This window comes from Crocodylus siamensis, chromosome 7, assembly GCF_052110815.1.
Source record: "Crocodylus siamensis isolate JL-2025a chromosome 7, ASM5211081v1, whole genome shotgun sequence".
Lineage (NCBI taxonomy): Eukaryota > Metazoa > Chordata > Crocodylia > Crocodylidae > Crocodylus > Crocodylus siamensis.
This window is the reverse complement of record NC_143401.1, coordinates 83,366,493-83,391,316: the sequence shown is the minus strand read 5'-3', so window position 1 is coordinate 83,391,316 and position 24,824 is coordinate 83,366,493. Positions and strand designations below refer to the sequence as shown.

General features: G+C 39.5%; 1 protein-coding gene across 2 annotated transcripts in view; it reads left to right on the top strand.

Annotated features, from left to right (window-relative positions):
• Positions 1–24,824, top strand: part of WDR11 (WD repeat domain 11) — a 93,000-nt gene that overhangs the window by 53,891 nt on the left and 14,285 nt on the right. For both annotated transcript variants that reach the window (XM_090057345.1, XM_090057344.1), the window contains exons 12-19: positions 4,092–4,198; positions 8,597–8,672; positions 11,601–11,709; positions 12,253–12,377; positions 12,856–13,003; positions 17,964–18,070; positions 18,604–18,718; positions 20,160–20,331. In XM_090057345.1, the coding sequence (XP_089913471.1) occupies positions 4,092–4,198; positions 8,597–8,672; positions 11,601–11,709; positions 12,253–12,377; positions 12,856–13,003; positions 17,964–18,070; positions 18,604–18,718; positions 20,160–20,331 (959 nt within the window). The remainder of the gene's footprint in view (positions 1–4,091; positions 4,199–8,596; positions 8,673–11,600; positions 11,710–12,252; positions 12,378–12,855; positions 13,004–17,963; positions 18,071–18,603; positions 18,719–20,159; positions 20,332–24,824) is intronic.

The window sequence follows — 24,824 nt, the reverse complement described above, 5'->3', positions numbered from 1 at the left end:
TGTCAGCAGAGCTTTAAAAGACTTAGTTTCTCAATCTAGTTGTAGTAACCTTGGAAGCAATTTCTGTAGAAGTCTAACAATTCATGAGAAAGATTATGTAAGATAGGATATTAATGCTAACTTATTAAAGCCACCTGAAATACAGCAAGTTTTACCAGTAGAAAGTCTTACTTGTTTCTGAAATACGGCTCATGAACTCTGCGATGGTGGAGTGGATGGAGCGTCCCACAGGAGCATGGCCCCCCACCCCCCGCGTGCTTGGTGGTGAACCTGCAAGTACTTCTGGTCCATTTTTGGGTCCGCTGGGGAACGTGCGGGGGGGGCCCCCCGCATCCCGCCAGCTCAGTGATTGGCCGCAGGGGGACCCTGGGTGCCCCCACAGACCCAGGAGGGAGGCACCAGTCTCTGAGCTGGGGAGGTGCGGGGGGCGTGCCCTGCATGCTCCCCGACAGACCTGGAAGTGGACTGGAAGTGCTTCTGGTCCACTTCGGGTCTGCTGCTGAGCACGCTTGGGAGCCCCCAATGCTCCTGTGGGAGGCTCCATCCACCCCAGCATCGCAGCGTTCATGAGCCGCCTGGTACCTAGAGTTATGTAGGAAAAACATTTAAAGCTGTGGCTATGTCTGAATCACCAAATCTTTCCAAATCGCTCCGAATCAATTTGGAGGGTTCTGATTTGAGTCGGACAGATGAAAGGGTTTCCTGATTCAATTCGGATTAAGAGATTTGCCCACCAAATCAAATCAGGGACCGAAGCTTTGCACAGCCCTAATAGTTACTACAAGAAGTGCCATCATGTACACTTCGAACATGTTAGCGATTTAATTCTCTCCTACAGAAACCTTTTTATAATATGACATACTTCAGATATGTGGGGACCTGGCAAAAGTAGTGACATGGATCTTTGCAGGTGAAATACCTCATTTACTGATTTACAAAATGTTGGTAGGACTTGAGGTCAGGTCCAGCAGTGCTGTTTCAGTTGCAGTCATGCCTACGAGAGTTTTACCTAAGTTTGCCAGGGGGATAGTTACAGCTTCAGTTACCCAGCAAATGGCAAGAGGAAGTTCTTTGAGGATCTTAGTATAACACAGTCTTTATGGCCTGAATGAACCATAGTACTTGCTGAAGAGTGTTTCTAAAGCTACTGAAATTATATCTGATATTTCACCTATGCTCTCTTCCACAATACTTTCTGTTATACATTTTGAAGTATGTACGTAAGTTTAAATGCAAACCTTACTACTTAGGATCTAATATGACAGATGCACACACACCCATCACCATTATCTGCACGTAATCAGTGCTTCCTGCAGTATAGCAAGGAACTTAAAAAAAAAATTAACAATAAGCAGAAATTTTTCTGAGCTGGAAACTGTGCACGTATTACTTGTTATGCGGAAACCATTTTCTGAGCATTTTGTTAATTGAGCATTCCATAGTAAGGAAATGTGAAAACATCCAGCCTGTTGAAACCTTTTACAACAAGGTGTAGGAAAAAAACTAATTATTAGTCTTTCAGGTGTCTAGGAAAATGCAACACATTAGCATGCTAAGTTTTTAAATTTTGGATTGGATAACCTGGACAGCAGTTCCTATCAGTTTGTTCAAGTAGCATACATAGTGATGGCCAGCTTTGTTTGAGAAATAAGGGTTTCTTGAGGACAGTGTTGTACTTTTTCCCTTAAGTTTTATTGCATGACAAATGGTAAGCAAAGACGTACAGAAATGTACTGTGTTCTTCCATGGTTTCTAATGCTAGTGAAACCCAACTGGATTTTGCTCTGGTGTTTTACCTCGGAAAGGGAAATTCAGTCTCAATTATGAAAATTAGGCTTTTCTTCTTGAACATCTGAATGATTTCAGCAACTTATCTTGAGATTTCTGTAAATGTCCTGCTGAGCCTTTTGTAGTCATTTGAACTGCTAATTTTCTGTTGGGGAGGAATACTCTGAATGGCATGAAATAGCTTATTATGTAACAGCTGTTGAGTACCATTGTGTAGCAGTCACTTTTGCATGTTTGAATTTAAGAAAGTAGGAGTCCAGGGATGTATTATATGGTCAATAACACATTTGAGTTGGAGCAGTACCACTTTGTTATGCTGAATAATGCTACCTTCTAACTCATATATCTTTAAAATAGTTCTTAAATGACATTCAGCATTTAAGTAATGTTGACAGAAAGCTTCTATTTACTTTCTGGCACAAACTTACTGGGGACCAATTGCTCCCTACCCTACATTGACTAAACCTGGGCTGTCCAGCTTGCAGCCCCCAGGTTAACCAAAGGGTTAGAGCGCAGCTTGCAGGCTCGCACCCAGCTGCCATTCCCCCTCCACATTTACTCCTGCCACAGAAGCCAGGAGGTGCCTGGAGAGTGCTGGGGGTGTTGTACACCGCACAGGAGAGCTAACTGCCTGAACTGGTGAGGGGTGGGAGGAGGTAGCCTGTGTGGTTGGGCTGTCCATGCCATGGGGACAAAGGGCTTTATATTTTCAAAGAATAGATGTAGTTTATAAAAGCAGCTTAATGTAACTCTTAATTATTTGAGATAAGTGGGTGGTAGTTTTAAAGCAAAGTTTTGTGGGATGGAAATACTCCAACATAAAAAATTACAATTTCCTGTGTTACAGTGGGAACAGTTGTTTCATTAATGCCATGAATTGTTAGTTTCTTCCATATTTAACTTATGCCTATGTCAGTAATAGACAATTATATTGATGCAGCAGTGCAGACATTCATAATTGAAAGTAACTTTTCTGTTAATATAGGATTCTGTAGATCAGTGGGAGCCAACCTGTTTCACACCCTCCCTGAGTGCCACACCCTCCCTGAGTGCCACTGCAATCCCTTTCCCTTCTGTGATCTGCTGCTCAGCTTTCTGTTTCCTGCCTTGTGCTCCCTGCCTGATGTGATGCCCAGCTTTCTGCTCTCTGCTGTATCTGCGCTGTGCTGCCTCTTAGGGGTGCGCGTAGCGGGCAGCATTTGGATTCGGCCCAATTCAGGGGGCAGTGACTCGATTTGCTGATTTGGATCACTGCCCTGATTTGAGTCTGATTTGGAGAATCAGCAAGTCAGACAGACACAGCTTTATGTTTTTTTCTACATACCTTGTTTTTTTCAATATACCAGGTGTGGCTCATGAACCCTGAGATGGTGGGGTGGATGGACCATCCCACAGGGGAGGGCGGCGGGACCCCTGCATGCTCAGTGGCGGACCTGGAACCGGGCCAGAAGTGTTTCCGGTTGACTTCCAGGTCCACCAGGAAGTGTACTAGCCCCCCCCATACCATCCTGTAGGTAGTTGTTAACATTGACAGATGGCTACCTGGTATCAGAAGGCAAGGCAATATACTTGACTTACATTTATGTGAGAACCAGTGACTAAAAGTCTAGAAAATTTTCCTGTGGTGTCTGTGTAACAGAGAGCAGCCTGGAAAAATATTACATTTAGAATTATAAAATAATAGCATCTGGTAATGGCAAAGCTCTGTCAGATCTCCCAAGTCCATCTTTTGTCCATCCTGGGACATCCCCTATAATATTCTCATTATTCGGGGGTGAAAAAATCATGAGGTAAACTGAAATTGGAGGTAACTTTTTAGTGCTGTTTAAAACCATACAAATGTATGCTGGCTCCTATAGGCATTTTGATGCTTTACTGGACAGGAGAAGTTGGGAGCAGAACTCTGTCCTCTGTGACAGCGGCATTCATGGCCCACTACTACATCCTCAGGCTCATTTACGTTACGTTTATGCTTGACATTTTTGGCAAAAAATTCCCCGCTGTTTCTAAGTTAAAAGTTCCTCTTGTCCCAAAAAGCACCTAACTTGTCACAAAATATATAAATTCAATCTGCAAAGAGATTTTTAGCAATCATTTGAGATCTTCATTTTTATATTTTTCGTATACATATTTCTGTGTGTGGTATTTGTATTTATTTGCATTTTTAAATAAAGAAAATCAGCTTTATATTTGTTTCAGATTGTATAATAAGCTATAGAGTTGTCGTTAATCTAGTTAGTCTCCTGTGCACCCAAATACCTTAAAAAAGCAACTAATGTGCTCCATGTTTTCTACTCTCATAGAGCCATTGAATGGGTCAGCTTGACTGGTTTCCTCTCCTTTGCTACATCAGCACCCAACAATTTGGGGTTAGTACGGAATGAGCTGCAGCTGGTTGATCTCCCAACAGGTGTGTATTTCTTGGAAAACCTGTATATAGTCAATTCTGAAAAGTATTATGACAGATCTGTTGGGGTGTTTCAGTTTGTATTTTGTTGCCTTCTGTGCCAAATAAAAACGTGTATCTTGTTTTCAAAGTTAATGTAACCAGGAGGAACTGAGCGGATTCCATCTTCCTTTGTGTGAGATTTTAAGTTCCAGTCAGATCTGTGAAAACATACTAAAAGGAACAAGTTTGCACAAATCACTCTCATTTAATCGAAACTAGATAATTGCCATTTGTCTGTAGCGGAGTGAATACCATTTTAGCAGCGTGCATTTTTAAGCTATTTAGCTATTAAACAGGACAGAACAGTTGGAGTGGTTTCTTTTGGTATCTCTAAAGTAACGATGGTGGATACCAAGAAGGGTAGTGAACAAGGGACAGATCATTAGAGATGTACCCAGTTCAGTGCTCTCCCTCTATAGCATCCACTCCTGCCAGCATCAGAGACAGGATTACTAAACTAGATGGACCATTGGTCTGACCCAGTGGCCGCTGGGAAATTTTCAGTTAAAGGCGTGATGGAGTCTGATTCACAATCCAAACAACCACACCTCTTGCTGTGCTGTGCATGCATGGCAGGAGGCATGATTATAAGATTGTTGATCAGATCCCAGTCATACCCTGTTGAGTGCCCCCAGCTCAGAGTGCCAGTCAGGTGATGGGGGCTCCCAGCCTGAGGAGCACATTGGGGCCCTTGGCTCTAGTCCAACCTGAAGGCTGAGTGTGCTCATCACCTGACTGGTGCTCTCAGCCGTGAGGGCGCACGAGAGCTGAGAATCCAATGCGCTTCTGAGGCTGGGAGTCCTGATTAAGTGACTAGCACTTGCCAGCATTGGAGGCACACTGAAGCAGAGGGCTCTGATACACTTTCGAGGCTGAGCACTCTCATCAGCTGATTAATGTGACACGCTGCCTCTGGGGGGCGTTGGAGCAAAGGCTGTCATGTGGGGAACAGATCAGCTGATCGGTTTGGCCACACGTTCAATTGTTAGCATGATGGGAACCAGCCACAAAGTTATTGCACCCATTTTGTGTAATGATAATGACTCATTCCCTGTTTTATTGCACTGTTAATTTAATAAACATATGGCCCAGTTACTACTTAAGACATGATTGACTGGGTAATCATGTATGAAAGTGTAACATCTGCCAGGGGCCACTATGACACTTCTTAACCGCATATAAAGACCAATACAAAAGACTGCGCAGGAGAAGTTCAGATTGCCATTGATATGACAGGCTCCAAGTATACCTTCTTAGCAGATTTCAGATATTCTATTCAATGTGGTTTGTCATGATTTGGTGAAGCAATTATATATGTTCTGCATTCAGCTGAAACATTTGATGATGTATATTGTTAACAATGGATATTTTTTTTCTAGCCTAGGCCTAAGCCGCTGAGCAGAATTTGGTCTGCAGAACTTGTTACTTTGTTCCCAGCATATAATTAAATTTTCAGATCACATTATAGGTTTGCAGGAGTTTCCTTTAAAAACCAGTTCATTCTACATAAAAATTGAATACTTTTGATATCAAAATTTTTTAGAAACAAGAAATAACACCCCAGAATGTCAAGGTTCGGAGGGGTAGCTGCATTGTAAAGTTAAAATAAAGTTTGTGGGATGTATTTGGTAGCCGTGTTGGTCTGAGACAAAAAGAAATGCAAAAATTTAGAACTCCTGGTTCAGAAATGATACCTTTTATTAGACCAACCAGGAAATAAAAAATAGCTCTTTTTCTGCAAGTTTTCGGGCTCAAATGCCCTTCATCAGGCTCTGGGAAAATTAAAGATGGTAAAAAGTCCCCATAGGTATTAAATAAACTTCATTTTTGCACAGAGGGAGCTGGAGATGAAAAATCTGTCCCTCTGGGTCCATGAGAGTGTCTCTGTGAGTTGTTCTGAGTTACTCTTTGTTGTGTAGATCAGGTAGGATTCCTTTCCTGGAGGTGTCAGATGGCAAGCAGGGAGGTTTAGAAATCTCTCTTGTTCTGCAACGAAGTTTAAAATCCCAAATTGGCTACAATTTGACTTCCATGTTTCAGGGATGTATTTGGTAGCTGTATTGGCTACTTAGAACAACTCAGAGAGACACTCTCATGGACGTTTATTTCCTGACTGTGGGGACTTGTTACCATCTTTAATTTTCCCAGAGCTGGATGAAGGGTGTTTGAGGCCCAAAACTTGCAGAAAAATAATTTTTTTTTTTCAATTTCCTAGTTGGTTTAATAAAAGGTATCATTTCTGAACCAAGAGTTCTAGATTTTTGAAAACCAAGTTTGTAGCACACGTATGATACTAAATTATCAACTGATAATATTTTTCAGAAATGTATGAGTTTTTAAAAAAGCATTGTTAAAAACAAACAAAAGTCATATATGCATTATACAGAACAGAAGTTATCATGTTGTCTTGGTTTAATATGATATATATATATAAGAAATATTTTAATCAACTAGTTAATAGACTTTATTAAGTTTTTGGTCATGGCCACATTTCTGGCTCTTCCTTTTGAACTCGTGGGAATTAAGGTGTCTGAAAGACCATTTTTATATTTTGACTTCAGTGGTTGCACAGTACAGGAAACAGAGTAGTTCAGTAACCATTTTTGTTTTGGCTGTAAAAAGCTAAACCTTGTCATGTCAATTTGAAGGACCCACATCTTGTAAAATGCCGATGTATAGCATAGAGTGACTTTTTTAAGATAAAAATGTTTACATTTTCATTTTTCATAACTACTTCTAAGGTATTGCACAAAAAAGCTTTTTAAACTTCCTCTTGCCTTTTATTTTCCTTGCAAAATAAAAGAATAGAAAGGAGGTAAAAATCATAAAAATATATCTGTGTCATTTTAAAATAAGATGTACATTTAGATTCTCTTAAACTGCATTCTTTAGAAACCTAAATGATGACATTGACATTTATAAAATCAGTAAATTTTTAACCCAACATTTCCATAGCAGCCCAGTTACCTAGTATTTTAGCAAATATTAACAATGAGTTAATCTTCCCTCTTGCCTCTTTTGGCAACTTGGTAGAATAGTTGGCATGGACTTGGTTTCACAGTCAAACTGTTAGCACTATGAAAGACAGCGCAGCCAGGTTACATCCAATCACAAGTGTTTGGTGAACGATCTGTTATATACTTCTTGGATATAAATATTGAATGTGGAAATGAAAAAAACATCTAAAGATGTTTGCTCATTTAAGAAAAAAACAAGAGTTTAATTTTCAGCATAGCAGCACTGCTGCAAAGATCTGCCTGATTAGGACTGAGAACTTTCATATGCCTGGTCCATGATGGGTTACTTGGCTATGCTGGAAGCTTGCAGCCACAGGGAAAGCAATTGAAGAAGAATTTTTTACTTAATTCGATGGCATACCTATCAAAGTTTGAGGCATTTGGCTACTCCGGAGTAACTTGGATTGTTTTTATTTAAACCGTTTTTTTAAGTCTTTGATACTAAATGACAGTTGTAAAGGCATGGGGATGTTTTTGTGAGATAGGACAAGGATCGTTGTGGATGATGTCTTTTTTTGGACCAACTGCATGGTTGGGGTAAAGTTAAACAAGCTTTTGAATGCAAAACATTCTTCATCACCAGCAGGGATCCTGGTTTTCTCTGTTTAAAATGCAAATTCTTTGATGACCAATCCAAAATTCTCTGATTAAAACCCCCAACATCTGTGTTTTTGCATGATTTAAAAAAATACATATATATAGTGCCAGCCTGCAAAGAGAAACCCGCCATTCCTGCGCTTTTCTCCTTAAAAGGGGAAAATCCACATTTTTTATGGTGAATGGAAAACCCAGATTTCCTGTTCATCAGTGAGCTAGGACAGTGAGTTTCAGTATTGCTCTCTAGCACTGACCAATCTTACATTTGAAAAGCCATCAATGATTTAGTGAATGATTCCACTCAGCAAAGGAATTGTTAATAAGTCATAGGAAACTCTTTTTTTGGTGATTGCTCTATCCAAAAAAAAAAAAAGATGCTGGGGCAGAATATGTTTCTCCTAACAAAAAACTGAAATCCATTCAAGATTTCCTCCTTGAGGAGGAAGAAGCTCTATATGAAATGTTATTGTCTTTGAACCCAAATTCTGATAACTCTCCTAATTCTACCTGTCTGTATTTTGGTAATCACAATCATGTATCAATTTCAGTAGCTCAGCTCTGAAAATGAGACTATTGGACCATATTATGTCAGGCAGTGGAAACTGTATTGTTTTAGTGCCCAGAAGGTGAATGAAAACTGAACCGTTACTCAGAGAGAGTAGTGGGGGAAGTGGCGGTTCAATTATACAGTGGCTTTATTTCCATGGGATTTTTTTTTCTTCCCATATAAACTTTTCTTTTCTAGGCAGGAGCATTGCATTCCGTGGGGAACGAGGCAATGATGAACCAGCCATTGAAATGATAAAGGTGTCTCATTTGAAGTAAGTAAGCTTGTACAGTATATTGAATTTTTGAAGATCTCTGTAAAATTATAGAAGTAAACCAGCTCCAAGAAAAGACTCTCCAGAAGAACTGAGCTTAAAAGTATTTGCAAGTGCTTCAAGGGAGATACTACTGTTTTAGAATACCAGGTTTGTGGCAGTGAGCTTTTTATATGAGCCAACAAGGACTAGTAGGACACATTTTAGAGTCAGGTTAGATTTTTGAAACAGTAGGGCTAAGTGCAGATGTTATCGGGCATTAGGGGGAAGTTAATTCAAAATGGCTGCTTGATATCAGGTAAGTCAGGATGCGGGGGGGTGGGGAGGTGGTTAGATGATGAGTTGGGTGTCCAGCAGGCTTGAGCGGTCAGGGCTCTGCTGGGGGATGAGGGGTAGGCGTGACCCACAAGTCAGGCGCAGGAGGGTAGGCATGACCTGTGGGTGGAGTTGGGGAGCAGGCATGACCTGCAAGGGGTGGAGTGGGATCCCCTACCCCAGCAAACCTACACCCTTATTCCTTTTGCTTCTCCCCTCACCAGGACTTACTTGCTCAGCCGTGGCCATGGCAAACGCTAATAAAAGCAGCTGCATCCAGAGTGGCTTATGGAAAGGGGGTTAAGAGCACTAGCTGCGGGGGTGGTCAAAAAATAGACCAGTGCTAGGGAAGGTGGGGGGCCTGGGGCCTGTGGCTGGGTTTTCCTGTACACGAGAAGTGACAGAAGTTCCATGCACCAGTTTGACTTAAATCAAATGAGTCTGATACTACATAGATCTAGGTTCATCTTAAACTGGATTCTTCAGTTTTTAGACTGGCTTGTGTGCCTGGATCTTCTGTTCAGTTACAGGTTTAGGCTGATTGCCAGTCGCTGAGACCAGGTCTGTAAGTGTAAGGTTGGCACCGGGACAAGCTAAGTTTAAATCAGGCAGCCATTTTGAACCTGATTTAATCAAATGTCTGTACTTAGCCTAGGTGGTGGGTTATTATTCTAATAGTGATATGGAGATAACTTGCCATTTTTATGGCTTGAGTCAATGAAAAATGAGTGTTTGCTGAGTTTGGGGTTCTCCAGGGATTTCAAGATCCTCTTTATATGATCTCAGCTTTAATATAAAATCAGAGGGTGTGTCCACATGTGCTAGCATGTGCAGTTTATGGTGCCACAGATCTCTGTGGCACCACAAACTGCATGTATTTCATGCTAAACCATGTGTGGAGCTGCTAATTTGCTCTGTGGCTGCCTGGGGCACAGTGGCCCTCAGTGAAGAGGCTCCACAGTACACAGAGGCAGGAGCAGGGAGCCTTGAGCTGCCTGCTCCCCCATCTCCATGTGCTGTACCCCAGCCAATGCCCCCCCCCCCCCCGGTGTACATGGAGTCTGGTCAGGATGAGCAACAAAAGGCAGGTACGGGGCATGTGTGGCGGCACAAAGTAGAGGCACAAGTTTGCATGTGTGGCGGCACAACGTAGAGGCACAAGTTTGCACTGTTACTATCTCTGCCGCTGCAAGCGCATTCCCCTGCTCATCTGGATGCTGCCAGAGGGTTTTGGTTAGGGATGAAATAGTCTTTTTTCACATGTTGACTAATGAAAGCTTGTTCTCACCTTTTCATAAATGTTCAGCAGTTGGCATACACAAAGTAAAAATAATGTGAAAGCCATTTAAGAGAGAGGGCCAATTTTTTTTCCTTTTACATCCCACTGACTTGGGATTTTGGACTATAACAAGAGCTCCTAGGCACTATGCTTAATACAAGTAATATATAATTTATAAGACTACTTTTTTGTAAAAATAATTTAAATAGCCCTAGATTCAATGGAATAACCATTAAAAATATGAAAAGAACTGCTCTTGTACCCAACCCCGAGATCCTGGTATATTACATTCCCTTCTTTTTCTGTATTATATGGCAAGCAGTTTTTGACATTTGAAAACATCTTCCTGTATTTTTTGCACAGCAGTTAGCATAGTTTGGCCCTATAATTGTGAACACAGTCAATTACCAATTAATAACAAGTATGTGCTCAGACTGACAAGGTAAACTATTACATGAAAACAAAGGAAGGTGAAGAATGAAAAGTAAATGCAGATTCTGATGCCGCCTAGTTTAGAAGATAGACTTAACAACATTTTGATTATAACACACAAGAAATGTCAAATATTTCAATTCCATGCTAAAAATAATTAGACCTAACAATAAAAAATCACTTTCCATTATTAAAAAACATTTTCTGATGGCCAGAAACCAAGGAGTTAATTCTAAAGGTGCTTCCCATGGGCTTAGGGAGAGTAATTGAGTCTGGACAGAGTTTTGCAAGTTAATCAGCCTTTACAGGATGACGGCAGGAAATTCCTTAAGAGTGGCTCCTTGGGAAGCAGACCTGGCAAATGCTTTGCTGTAAGATTCTTTATCATTTACTACAGGCCTGTGGTGAGAGCTTCTTTCTTTTTTTCTGGCTCGCAGATCTCTTTCACTATAAACCTTTCTCCCTCTGTCCAAACTAAAATCTTGGCCTCTCTTGCTGGCGTGCTGTGGTTGTCTAAACGTCAACTCACTGAAAGCTGCTAAAATGGAGCACTTATTATTTTTTCCTCAAAGTCTTTCTTCCACATAGTGCCAGAAGTTTTAGTTAATTTGATCAGTTAGGCCCTGATCCTACAAAGAATTCCATTTAGACTCACTGAGGTCTCCAGGAAATTCAGTGGGCTCCTATGAGTGCAGACATCCAACTCCACAAATTGTATTGCAGGACCAGGATCTGCTGAATGTGTCCTCACTTTGTCTCTTTCCACCTCCTGCCATTAGAGTAAATTGTGCCTGCCGTGGTGACAGGAAGAAAATATATAAAATAAAATAACAGAAATAAAAGTGATTTTTTTTTTCTTTAACTGGATATTTTTGACATAAGAAAGGGCTCATTCATTTCAGGCAGTACCTAGCTGTAGTATTTAAAGACAAACCTCTGGAGATCTGGGATGTGAGGACATGTACTCTTCTTAGAGAAATGCCAAAAAACTTCCCTGTGGTGACTGCTTTGGTAAGGAATCTATTCTTTTACCTTCTCCCTTAAAATGTCAATTTAATTTATAAGTATAATTTGAAATACTCTGATGGCTATTTTGCTACGAATTGGGTTGGTGGGTTTTATTTCTCTAGTATTGTTACCCAGACTTCCTATTTTTTCCAATTACCCTTACAAAATAGGATTATACAAGTTTCCCTTGCCAACTGCTGGGGTTAGTTTTCTGAAAGTTCCCGTGGTCAGCAAGACAAGAGGATTATGGAAAAAATGACAGGTGGCAGGCTGCTGCGTGGCCACGGAAAACTGTGATTACTCAAAACTATACCATGGTAGCCAAAATGTTATATAGAATATTAAACATGGATACTCAAAACTGTGGTTGGCAAAACCGTGGTTGGCGAGGGAAATCTGTAAATGAAAGCATCCTGTTTTAGAAATTGGTTCACTCTAAATAGATATTATAGAAGCAATATATAATTAGCTTAATCATAATTAACCTGTAATTCTAGATAGTGAGAAACACTTGTTCCAATTTTTCCTATTTAAAAACGCTGACAGGAATGGTCACCTTCCCATAACTTGAAGAGTTTGAGAAAAAAACAGCTTGCAGCCCGTGAAGCTATGGCCCGACAGACGGTTGCATCCGATACAGAACTTATTAGTGTGGAATCTTCTGTTATCAGGTACTGCCCATCACAGTGTCCTATGGGCTGCATTCCTATATAAAGGTGCTCTTTTTATGTATTGGCACAGACTAGCACTGCTAAATGCTGGGTGCCCTGGGAGAGCAGTTTCACAGACTATTCGCCATTAGCAGTGCATAGAAAAGTCAGCGAATGGGCTAGGGTCTGGTCCTTAGACATCAACTTTGGATTCTTCTGCTGAGCATGAGAGATATTCATTTATTCCAAACAGGCATTGGCAGTACCCTTTAGTAATCTGCTCCTTGGAGTAAAATTAGTTTTTGCCACTTGGTTTCTCTTATAAGGGTGGAAGTCAATTATTGTTTGGGGATTTGAGTAGAAAGAACCATTTTGGAAGAAACATCCACTTCCATGCTACTGCATTTTTATGCATTGATTCATTGGGGAAATCTGATCTTTTATATGCGTTTCAAGAACAAAAAAGAGTTACCTTTGACTCACTGCATTTCTCCTAAAGCTTATTACAGGAGGCCGAAAGTAAATCTGAGCTGAGTCAGAACATTTCTGCCAGAGAGCACTTCGTGTTTACAGATACCGATGGGCAGATTTATTATCTCACAGTAGAGGGAAACTCGGTAAAAGACAGTGCAAGAATTCCTCCTGATGTAAGTTCAATATTACTGTATAATTGGGTCTTTAATTTGTTTTGATAGCTAGTGTTGCAGAAAATAACATTTTATTATAATTATTAGGAGTATACATTTTAATGGCAAATATTTACAAAATCCGTGATTGGAAATAGAAACAAAACTTGCATTTGCAAAACAAATGAAAGTTCCTGTTTATGTAAAATAATGTTTCTTTTCAGCTTTGCAATAGTGCATTAGTTTATGTAAGCAGTTTATTTATTTGGAAGGAACAGTGGAAATTTTTTTTCAACTGTATCTCATTTTTGCGTAATACATCTCAGAGAAATGCTGTAGACAGCAGCTGAATTTTTTTAGGCTTTATGGAAATGAGAACATCAGCAAAATAAATAAATACCCTACTTTTATTTGCTGTGGGATTTTTGTGGCTTTTTGTCTTTGTATTAGACTTACATATCTACTGCATCTGTTATGTTTAATTTAAGAAAATGTTAGTTTCCCCTGTGCATGAGAGGAAACTTTTTTGACCATGTTTATATTGGGCTTCTGTTAGTGATAGCTATTAGCAGGGTTGCAAAATTGTTTCCATTATTTCCACAGTTAGAATATAGATGCAAAGAGAGCAAATGCTCTTACAGAGAGAGCAGAACCAGCAGAAATTCAGTTTCAAGTATGGAATGAACAAGATTATCAAAGGATGTTAATACTGATCTTTAGTGTGGGTAGCAACACTTAAAATCGTGTTTAAAAAACACATCTAAGATGCTTTCTATTTTGGAAGAGGTGGTTTTAGGAGAAGTGGACTACTGATGTTTACCTGGTTAGCTGCCATTTTTCTAAGCTAAGTGTAGTCAAATCCTAGCCCTCTTGTAATATTACCTTTACTTTTTTATTAGACCTAACTAGGCAATAAAGTGTGTGATAATTGGGGAATATTGCATCAAAATTACTGTAATTTCTTTTGCCTCTAAAAAAAAAAAAAAAAAAGATAGGCAACAAAAACAAACCCCATGGATCATTAAGGTTGCATTGTTTATTTTTGCATTTCCTCCACAGTTTTCTAGTTCTAACTGCACAGTTAGACTGAATGTGTGTTATTACCTAAATTTCTGCACTGCGTGAGTTGTTAATTTTAACTATTCAACCGTAACTCTTTAAATGGTAGATTATATTTAATTTTAATGTTTGGGCCTGATCCTGTATGTATACACTAATAACTTCATATATATTAGTCTTCAGCTCAGTGGGACTATATAATTTTTAAAAAGGAAAAAATATTATGGTTCAGGAGTAGTCTTTTTTTCTCATTCACATTGTTATCAGTGCATCAGCAATAACAATGGGGCATACAATTTTTAGGACTAGCTCAGATTATTGTCTGATGATTTCTAGTAGTGGCTGCTACTTATTCAGTTCCTTCACAGGAAAGCAAAATCCTTCAGAGACTATGAACGCTACCATCACGTAATGCTAACTAGCACAAACTATTTTACGTTAAGTACATAGAGTGGTGTTTCTAATTGGGGAGATATTAGAGGTGTAGGTTCTACTTTGATACAAGGCTTGATTATTTTGCTTAGTTATAAATGTACTGTCCCACTGCAGAATGGTAAAGCTAGTCCACAGTTAGTATTTGAAACAGATCAGATGCTCAATGAATTTTCCTCTTATTTTTATTTTCATTTGTAAGGTGTTCTGAGATGCAGGCATTCATATTTCGATCCCCTCTTTGTTAGTAAAAGCCAGTTCTGTGTTACATAACAGCCAATTACTGCAGCAAATGAGAGTTGTGCCTGGGCATGCAGCACAGAATAATTTCCTAAGGTACAAGAGGCAGTTCTTATTCTTTTGGTACAATAAACATTTAAGTCCATAAAAACTTCTATACAGTGGATAAATCCTTGGTCTCTTGTATACCTCCCATACCTATGGATGTCCTATAACATTCTCAGGTTTCCCTCTAGTGGCCAGTTGCCAAACATCATAGGGCACAGGTGGCAAGTTGTGCCCTGCCAAGAGTTGAAACCAGAGTCCACTTTCACAAAGTCTCCTGCTACTCCTAAAGTGGTTGAATTTCGCTAGGAAAGGAATAGCCATCCTTGCTAAAGTAGTTAAGTGAATTTGCCCTGCTGGTGTTTATATCCATTTCTGTTTAAAGAAGCTCTGTATTTGGCTTAAGGCTACTTCTTAAAAAGCACAGCTTGTAATATCAAAACCTCCAGGTTTCTCCATTTGGCACATCTCCTCCAATAAACTTCAAAATATTTAAGTTATATTTGTAAAATTTTATTCATTTTGTTCTCCTTTTCTCTTTGAATTGGCCAGCAATCAAGATGTTGCAAAAAACCTTCTGTTCAATATGGCAGGTCAGCTGTTTTTCAGAGATAGTGGCAGCTTTTTGAAAGAGTGACTACTTGACAAGGATGGTTTTTCAGGAAGGAGTGGGAGAGAGGAAATAATAAAAAAATCGCTACTCTATTGTGTTTTTTCTTTTTCTCTTTGTGTTTCAGTACAAAATTACATATTTTTAAGATTGTAGGTACAAAATTTAGACACTACATTTGTTTAGCTCCTGTTAAGTAACCAGAGTCGTTTGTCAAGACAGAACTTTACTGAAATATTATGTTAACTTCATGAAATATTATCTGTATAACATTTCAAGAAACCTCTATCTTTGCAAGTATCTCTGGTTATATAACAGGAGAAAAATACAAATGCCTTATATATAAATATGTGACATGGTAATATGGGATCACAGTATTGTAAATGTTACACTTGTAGTCCTATTGCATATTATGTATTATATATATAAATTTATTCAGCAGTTCTTAAATATATCAGTGAGAATGACAGATTTGATTGTGGGGGAAATTTTTATAAATGCTTTCCATTTCCATTGTGATCTACCTAAAAGTGCTCGCTAGACGATGTAACTGTTGAATACATTCTAGATCAGAATTTTTTTGGAAATTAACTTTATTAAAAATATGTTGAGAGGTTTTCTGATTAATGGTTTAAGTTTAAAGAATATACGAAAATGAATGCCAGTTGAAATTTACAGAATCACAATCCATGGGATATTTTTTGAGGTATGCAAATGACACCAATTTTGGTTATGGATTAAGTTTCAAAGTGTGGTTTTCTTTTGGTAACTTTTGATTAATAGTGGTAAAATGTGGCCTGTTGATTGCCACTTATTTACAAAAGGCACATGAAAATTTGATAGGATGTACATACTCCTCGTTTTCCCCTTGTAATTGTTATTATTAGAAAAACCTGTGACTGCTTTGTAAAATTATTTTGCTATGCATCTCTCACAGACAAAGGGAGATGCTGCTGTCAGTGGGGAAATACAGCACCATGAATCAATCTGTAAAGATGTTGCATTATGAAATAACAAAAAGACTGAGAACACTTACTTCAGAATATGAAAACAGCTGTTTATTATAGCACATATAGAGTGAAGCTGAGAACTATTAAAAGCTAAGAGCTGTTATAGGTAGGAGAAGATTACTAAAAGATATTCACAATTACTGTCCATAAAGATCCTCTGAGGTTTCTGTTGCAGAGCAAGGAAATTAAAGAAGCCCTGCATTTGGCTTCACACTACTTCTTTAAAAAACACTTGTAATCAGAACTTTATCATCCTTTGGTGATAACAGAGACAGAATTTATAGATGAGGCTTCTCTGTGTTCCTGGCATTTGTCACAGTTAGCTGAGAAGGAAACAGTCCCTTCTACAGCAAATTTCAGCTGTTTTGATAAGTAGCTCCCCTGACTCCATTGTTGTAGTAAAGAAGGCACCTTGGAGAATAGAGCAAACTGCAAATAACTCTCTTGCTTATGGCAGCTCCTCACAGTAATGCAGAAATCCCTAAAGCATTTACATTTACAATGTCAAACATTCCAGTTAGCTTTCTCCGATCATGGATTTAACATAGGTTTATTTGAAACTGCATCCTATGTGGCATCTGTCACTATGTCTATATCTGGTATGCTTGAGAGTAGTGGCCTTGTCTCCAGATCTTCATGTACAAGTGTGAATATGGGGCCAGAGGTGTTCAAGGGGCACTATCCCAAGAGGACTTAGTGTAGTCTACATTAGGTGTATCTAAGTGACATGACCAAGATCACACAGTCAGTGGCTAAGGAGAGAATTGAACCCGAGTCTTGTGAGTTTGAATCTAAATCCAGTTGCCTGCATTTTACGTCTTGATTCATCCCTTTTCTAGGGAGGAAACGTATTATATGGGCTACACATTTGCTCTGATCCTGGTTCTTATACTTGAGCCCAAATTGCGCAACAGGAAATATTTATATTGTTTTTGTCATTTTAAATTAAACTTCCTGTCTTTGAACACTAAACGCAATGTGCAGGTTTTGTTATATCACTTGATTTTGCTGTAACTTTCTCTTTAGTTAAGCTTTTGAACAGTAGCAATAACCTGTGGCACTGGCCTCAGATCATGAATTGTGATAGAGAAGACTTGAGTTGGCTACAGATTTGTAATGGATAAGAGTTCTTTTGTCAGCTTTAATTGTTTTGGTTTTCTATGAAGGGCAGCTGTTTTTTTGCAATGAGTGTGAAGACTCAGCTAAGTTCTATCAAACTGAAATCCTGGTGTTTGTACTTCCTAGTGTAGTATGCATTAGTTCTCTGGGTGTTTGAGAATGAGTCCTATCACATGGGAGCTAACATGAAACTAGAAACACACAAATGTTTTACATTTCTTATAAAACTAAATGTTAAGCTGTAACACAGTATTTAATTCAGTTTAAGAAGTCTAGAAAATATTTTGAGATAAATTCTGTCTTCTGAACCGGGACTCTTCCTGTAAACTCAATGGAATCGCCTTGTTGGAGCCACAAGCAGATTTTGCTTATTAGTTTTTTTAACATTGGAAAGTAATGGGCGGTATCAGTATAAAAATGTTTTGCCCGTGCAGAATGCTGTTAACCATATAATTTTCTTCTGCAGGGAAACATGGGAAGTATTACTTGTATTGCATGGAAAGGAGATACCCTGGTTCTTGGAGATGTTGATGGAAACTTAAACTTTTGGGATTTAAAAGCTAGAGTATCCAGGTATGAGAGAATAAAATCTTACCATTTCTTATAGAGTGAATGGATGACAGAACGTTTTTCTTTATATTTGCAGAAGGCTTCCATGATATAGCAGCTGAGAGAACAAGCTTCTACCTTTAACATGGAAATTTTTCTCAAATAGTGTCTACTCAGGCAGCGCTGAACTATAACAAAAGAGAGGTGGTACTGTCAGCTGGTGTAAATAGTATATTTGTGTTGTTTTCAGTGAGTCCTTGGTGACTTGTCCCAGCTAAATATTTGACTAGCTTTGTTTAAACAAGAATAGTTCAAATGAAAAGGGTTGTAATATTTGTAATATTAAATATTCTGAGATTTTTCTAACACAACTGTCACTTAAAAGTTTTTTATGATATTTTTGCTAGTCATCCATTTATATATGTATATGGAATATTAATTCTACAAGTTATAAAGTATCAAAACGTAGAATGTTTGAAACAGAATTTATATCAACTGCTCATATCTCTCTGTGTAGATTAGAACGAGCTTAAAACTTGAGTTCTTTTTGCCCCCAGGGGGATTCCTACCCACCGTGGCTGGGTGAGAAAAATACGCTTTGCCCCTGGAAAAGGAAACCAAAAACTGATATCCTTGTTCAATGATGGAGCTGAAGTTTGGGATGCAAAAGAGGTATGCATCTATTTCTCATCTGGTTGCACTTGTGCACAAAACATATAAACCTACTTCTCAAGGTCAGGTCAGGCACACAAACAATGTGGTTAAAATTATACACGAGCTGTTGCTGACATCTATATAATAGAGGTGTCTGGTCTTTTCACAAAAGATATTTACTTCCCCAGAAAGCTTTTTCAAGCTACTGTCAATTGAAAAGTGCCTTTCACTCATAAAGTTGACACTTTATTGAAATACCATTTTATCATCACTCTCTCCTAGTGATTTTTGGGTTGCAGCTTGCATAAAAAATGTTTTTGGGCTCCAGTGCAGAAATACAAAAATCTTCCTTTTCAGGCTTAACAAGATTTTGTGAACATCTAGACATACTAAATGGCAAAGTTGACCTGACTTGGTTTTGATGTATTTGGGGATACATGAAAGTCAGACATTTGAGAATTAACTTTGTCTTTGCTTTTCTTTTTCTGCAGAAAAGCCTATATTAGAGGGAAAAACCTCATTAAAAAATCTCACATTCATCTTATGTAGGTAGTTGGAGTTTTATTCTTCTGTACATTTATAGATGGGACATTGACTAGGGATAAATGATTCTACATGAAGAGATGCGGACTGTAGTGCCATGCATTCTGCAGACCAGACAGAGTACAGCCGTGTAGTCTGATCTTCTAGAAACTGGATTTGAGAAATCTTTGTAATCTCTTGTTACTTTTCTCTCTGGTGGTTCTCTACCTCTTTTTAGGACCACAATGGGTTTTTTATTATACAAAAGTCTTAACATATTCCTTGGATTAGTGACTTCTGTGAATATAGGGGACTGGTCCTTATGGGCTCAGAGGCCTCTTCCAGTTCTGTGTTCCTCATTCCAGTCATACCTACCAAAGTCCTTATGCATGTTACAGGACATTGTAGCTCCTTTGCTTTCTCTGCAGAATGTCCTCATGAGTCCTGCAAAGACTAGGGGGTCTTTTTAGCCCAGGAAGATGCAAAGATGGCTTTAAGGATATCTTTGTTCCCTTTTATTAATCATGTGATATGCCTTATGGCAAGGATTGTCAGCTGGGGGTTACTTGGGAAGGCCCTAGCGGGTATGTGCAGGTGGGTGGGGGTGAAGCGCCGCCACCCACCACCCTGCACCACCCCCTCCCAGGAGCAGGGTCAGGGCGAGGGAGCGGTGCCCCTCTGCAGGCCGCACAGGCGCTGCCTGGCCAGCTTGATGTGGGTGATGCTCACATGCAGCGGCTGCTGCCACCACCCACCACCCCGTGCTGCTGCCACTCAGCGTCCAGTCGCCTGGCACCCTTCACCCCTCAGCTCTGTGTCTGGCTGCCAGGGGCACACGTACTAAAAAAGGTTGAAAACCCCTGCCTTACGGAATCACAGCGCTGAATCTTGCCAGTTATAACTAATATCCTTGCTGAAAAGTGGCTCATTTTTCCAGGTACAGATGGTGAGCAGTTTAAGAAGTGGGAGAAATGTCAACTTCCGAATACTGGATGTAGATTGGTGTACCTCGGATAAAGTGATTTTGGCATCAGATGATGGGTGCATCAGAGTTCTAGAGATGTCTATGAAGCCATCATGCTTTAAAATGGATGAACAAGAGTTGTCAGGTAAGAACAAATCTCAACAGACCACCATAGTTAAGTTTCATGTTTGTTACCAATCCAAACAACACATAGAAAGGGTGAGAAAAATAATCTTTATTCTTTTCCATGAAACAAGAGAGCAGAACTAGTATCTTCCAAGCATTTTGATGCAGACAATCTGCAGACAATCTCCAGGTGCTTTAAGAATGTCTTGTAATAATTTTTCATTGAACTTATAAAGGAATAGATTATATGTATTTTTCTGTATTTAGAAAAGGTTATTCAGATGATCAATAACACAGATAGATTAGAAATCATATATTCTCTTTTGAACCCTGAATGTGAAAATATAGACATGCATAATTATGTAATTAAACCTGTGAAAAATAAAGGAAAAACATTGTCAGTCAAAAAAACAGTATGATTCAGTAGCATTTTAGATATTTATAAAAGTAACAAAAGTTACCTAGGATAGAATAAAAATCATTGTGTAAATCAGTCAGCATATAATTAAACCACTAACTTAGTTGAGAGTAGGAAAAATGTCACATGGGTAAATTATCTCACAACTGAATCCTGCAGAGACCCTTTGTCTGAAGCATCTTATTACTGTCATAGATTCTGTACCATAATAGACAGACCACCAGTCAGATCCATTTTGGCTGTGTGAAAAACCCCAAACCACTGAAACTAAATTAAAAAAAACTAATGTGATGTGAAATGCACAGTTAACCCAGAACCTCACCTGCCTCCAAACAGAGATATTATTTTATCTCTTTTAGTAGTCTCAAGTGTTACTAGTGGGCAAAAATGGTCATTTGGAAGGGTAACTTTTTTTTTTTAATTGAGTTTCATTTTAAGTTGTGCTCATTGCTAGCTCTCAAATGCCAGTGCACAAAGCAATGTAAATGCTAATGCTTTCACTTTGCTTAATAACTATATAACAGATTAGCAGATTTGGGAGATGAGCAGAGCTGAGGCAGGCTGTTTATGTCGCAGTCTGCAACTAGCTTGGAAGAGATCCTGCTGCACAAAGCTTTAAATAACTCCCTCTTCACTGTACATTTACAGAACTGGTCAGACTGAGGAATTGAGTTTCCGGCTTCAGGAGGTTTGCAGCTCCCTATCCTCAGTTGATCTGTCCTCATTATTACACCCCAAACCAATGCCATAATTGCAAATCCAAGATACAGAAGAACCCTGTGCTTTTTCCATTGCATGTCAGATATTTTTTGAGTGGAGAGAGAGAGAGGAATATTTTTGGTAGCGTATGGGAACAAGGCACTTTTTCTAGCCTCCTAATTCAAGAATTGTTTCCACTACATTCCTACGGCTATTGTGATATGGTTCCCTGAGCCCCTCCTCTCCTGTGAAAACCTCCCCTGGGCCTCCACAGTGATTTTTTTCCTAACTGTCATAATAAATGTGACCTGCATTGCCCAGACAATACACACTTGCAGCAGAGTTGAATCTTTTTGCACAAAATCTTGAAGTGAATCGTGTTTCATAGGTTAATTGCCTTTTTCAGAGTCCTGCTTAACTTTATTTGGTTGGGGACCATGTAGTGTAAACTGTAGTATTGCTTCAAAAAAAGGAGCTGGGGTTGTGCAGGTGCTTAGTTGATGGCCCAGAGGTTGCAAGTTCAAGGCCACAGCAGACGTGCTCACAGCACGGCCCTGTCAAATTTCAACCAACTCTGTGAATTCTGCTAAATATCTAGTCACAAGGACATGAAAAAGGTAGGAAGGGCTTCAAACAATACCAGTTGCCTAGGGAGACTTTTGTAGTAAAATCCAAGTAACTCTTCTTACCTGTGAAGTGAGTTACTATTCCATATAGCAAATCAGTACTGAAGGAAGAAAAAAATACTTATTGGAAGTCTAAAATCACTCCAGTGTCCAATTTTCAGTTGATCTCTGAAATGTAGTTTAATGGTTCATTAGACTAGACTAAAAACTTAAGAAATGTTCTGAAGCAAACATCTTGCATTTTAAGCTGATAGATTGAAAGACCTGAAGAGTATGCAAATGTCAAACTGAGATACAGTTTAAATGATTGCAAGGTTTCTGATTTATGTGGTAATCAGTGCAGTTTAAGTTCCTTATATGGGCTCTGAAACTAATTGTTCATGTAGCCTAACCTTTTTTTGGTTGCTTTTTAATTTTATTACATTACTAATGTTAAAGCATTGGGATTGGGGGTGAGGGGGGTGTTATATAATTATATGCATATTCCATGGAAAAAGCCATGCATTTAGGATTGCAAAATCAAGCATTCCATTATTAAATGCTAGAATTAAGACTGCCCGTGGAGTCGTACCTTGGGTCCCTTTGATAAGGTACCCTGTGAGGGAAGGAGGCCTTAACCCCATTTCACATGGAGGGAGCTACAGACAAAGATTTAAACCAAAAACTGTCACTTGGCAGGGAATTTTGGGGTATGCCTATGTGATCTTGTTGTGCCACACTGCGCTAAGCTTTGCGCATGCTTGTTCCCAAATCTGAAGCAGTGTAGCTGTGTCAGTGCAGCATTTCACAAATCTAATAGGATGTTTCATTACAGAGCTTAGGCTCTCTGTACACAGTATTCCTTAAAGATAAATTTACCCTTAAGCGCATCCCAGGTTCTTAATTAGGATCATCACCAATTTTTTTCAGATGAACCAAATGATCCATTTTCTATAAACTATCCCCTGTGAATGTCCTGAGGAGACTTACATTTTTCTATATAGTCAAGCTGTTGGAATCTCTCCAGGATTTTGGATACATGCTAGCACATTGAAGTGTTAGGCAGAAAGTGACCCAGAGACTTTCAAAATGATTTTCCCTCCAGTAATACCTGATACTAGCTAGCTAGCTAGGTTCCATTGCGGTTTCGAGTGCAGACAGCTTGTGTGTTTCCCCTGAGAAGGATGCTGATACCAAAGATATTCAAGTCAGCTACTTGAATTTCAGTACAGATGTTGAGACATCATTCCCCATATAAGTCTGATGCTTCTTTTGGCTGCAGTCTTTGTTTAAGAAGCCTGTAAGCTCCAACCTTTCTATTCAGGTCACTGCTTTTGAGCCACCAAGAGTGAAATATATATATATGGACAAGCACTCAAAGAAGCAGAAGTAGTTACTTACCTTCCAGAACTTTGTTCCTAAAGCTGATTGTTCATATGTTTTCCGTAACATGCCCTCCTTCGACACTGGTACAATGTGGACACCTATACTTCTGTTGACATTTGAGGTTCCCCTGATCTGTGGTGTGGAACATGACATTAAATGGGCAGGTACAACCCCTCTAAGCTAAAGACTCTGAGTCCCTATAGATGTTCAGATAAAGGCATGATGTGTAATCCACATGTGCAGGGCAAGAGATGTGACTGTGGGATCCTGCATCTGATTCTATCACGTTTTATTGTCAGTAAAGTGAGAACTCAGGATTGCCATTCTGGGTTCCCTCTGCACCAGCAAATAGGATGTTCCCACAGTTGTGAGTCCCATAGCTGATCGGGCTTGCAGCCATGGTCACACCAGGACCAAGAGTCTCATAGCTGCAGACTTTGGGTCCTGACAACACCCCATAGCTGCCAGGACCAGGAGTCCTGCAGGTGTGGCCTCTGGATCCCAGCCAGAGCACTGCTGGGACCTAGAGTTCGCACCTGCGGGGTTCACAGTTCTGGTAGCTGTGGGGTGCTGTTGGGACTGAGAGTCCGCTCAGCTGCAGGACTCCCAGCCCCAACTGTGCACGGTGCATCCCTGTATCTAGGAGCCCTGTCAGCCAATGGGGCTTCCAGCCACAGCAGGAGATGCTGCTACATGTAAAAATTAAAGCCGGATAGAAACCAGCTATAAAGTTAGAACACATTTTCCAGCTCTATAGCTGGTCCAGTTTTTTTAAGTGATTATGAATTTGCACATGTAGCTGTTCGAAATCAATTGAAGTGCACAGTTAACTTGGCAAAGGTTCTGATTTCAAGATTCTCACATCAAGAATAGCAAGGGCCACATTAATTTTTGACACTTCCTAACTTTTGTGCCCTTTTAATGTTCTATTAACTTAAGTTTTTAGTGCATTTATTTAAACTTAAGTTGATGGGAGAGGGCTGTTCCTGCCTTGTCACTCACTGGTCCTCAAGTGGACTGGGATCTTGGAAGCCACAGTACACTTCTCTGCCAGTTGAGCTTAGAGAATTAATGGCAGCTATAGAAGGCAGTTACCATTTATGTCGACCTCACAGTGGGACAATGAAAGGAACCATTTTACCAGTGGCTTTTACAGATATTTTCTAAACAGCAAAGCAATCTGAGACTCAGTATAATGATTTCCATTCCAGATCTTGTAGGGGAGAGTTCTCTAGTGATGGTGTAGTCCCTTCTGTCCCTGTCTCCTTCTTCTCCTGTTCTCATCTTTTGCCTCCATTCTGCTCATGTTCGTGTCCTCCACTTCTGAGTTCTGCTACTTTTCCCTTGTCCCACCCTACGTCTCTTCTCTGGCCTACGGGTGTTGGGTGCGCAGCGTGGTCAAAA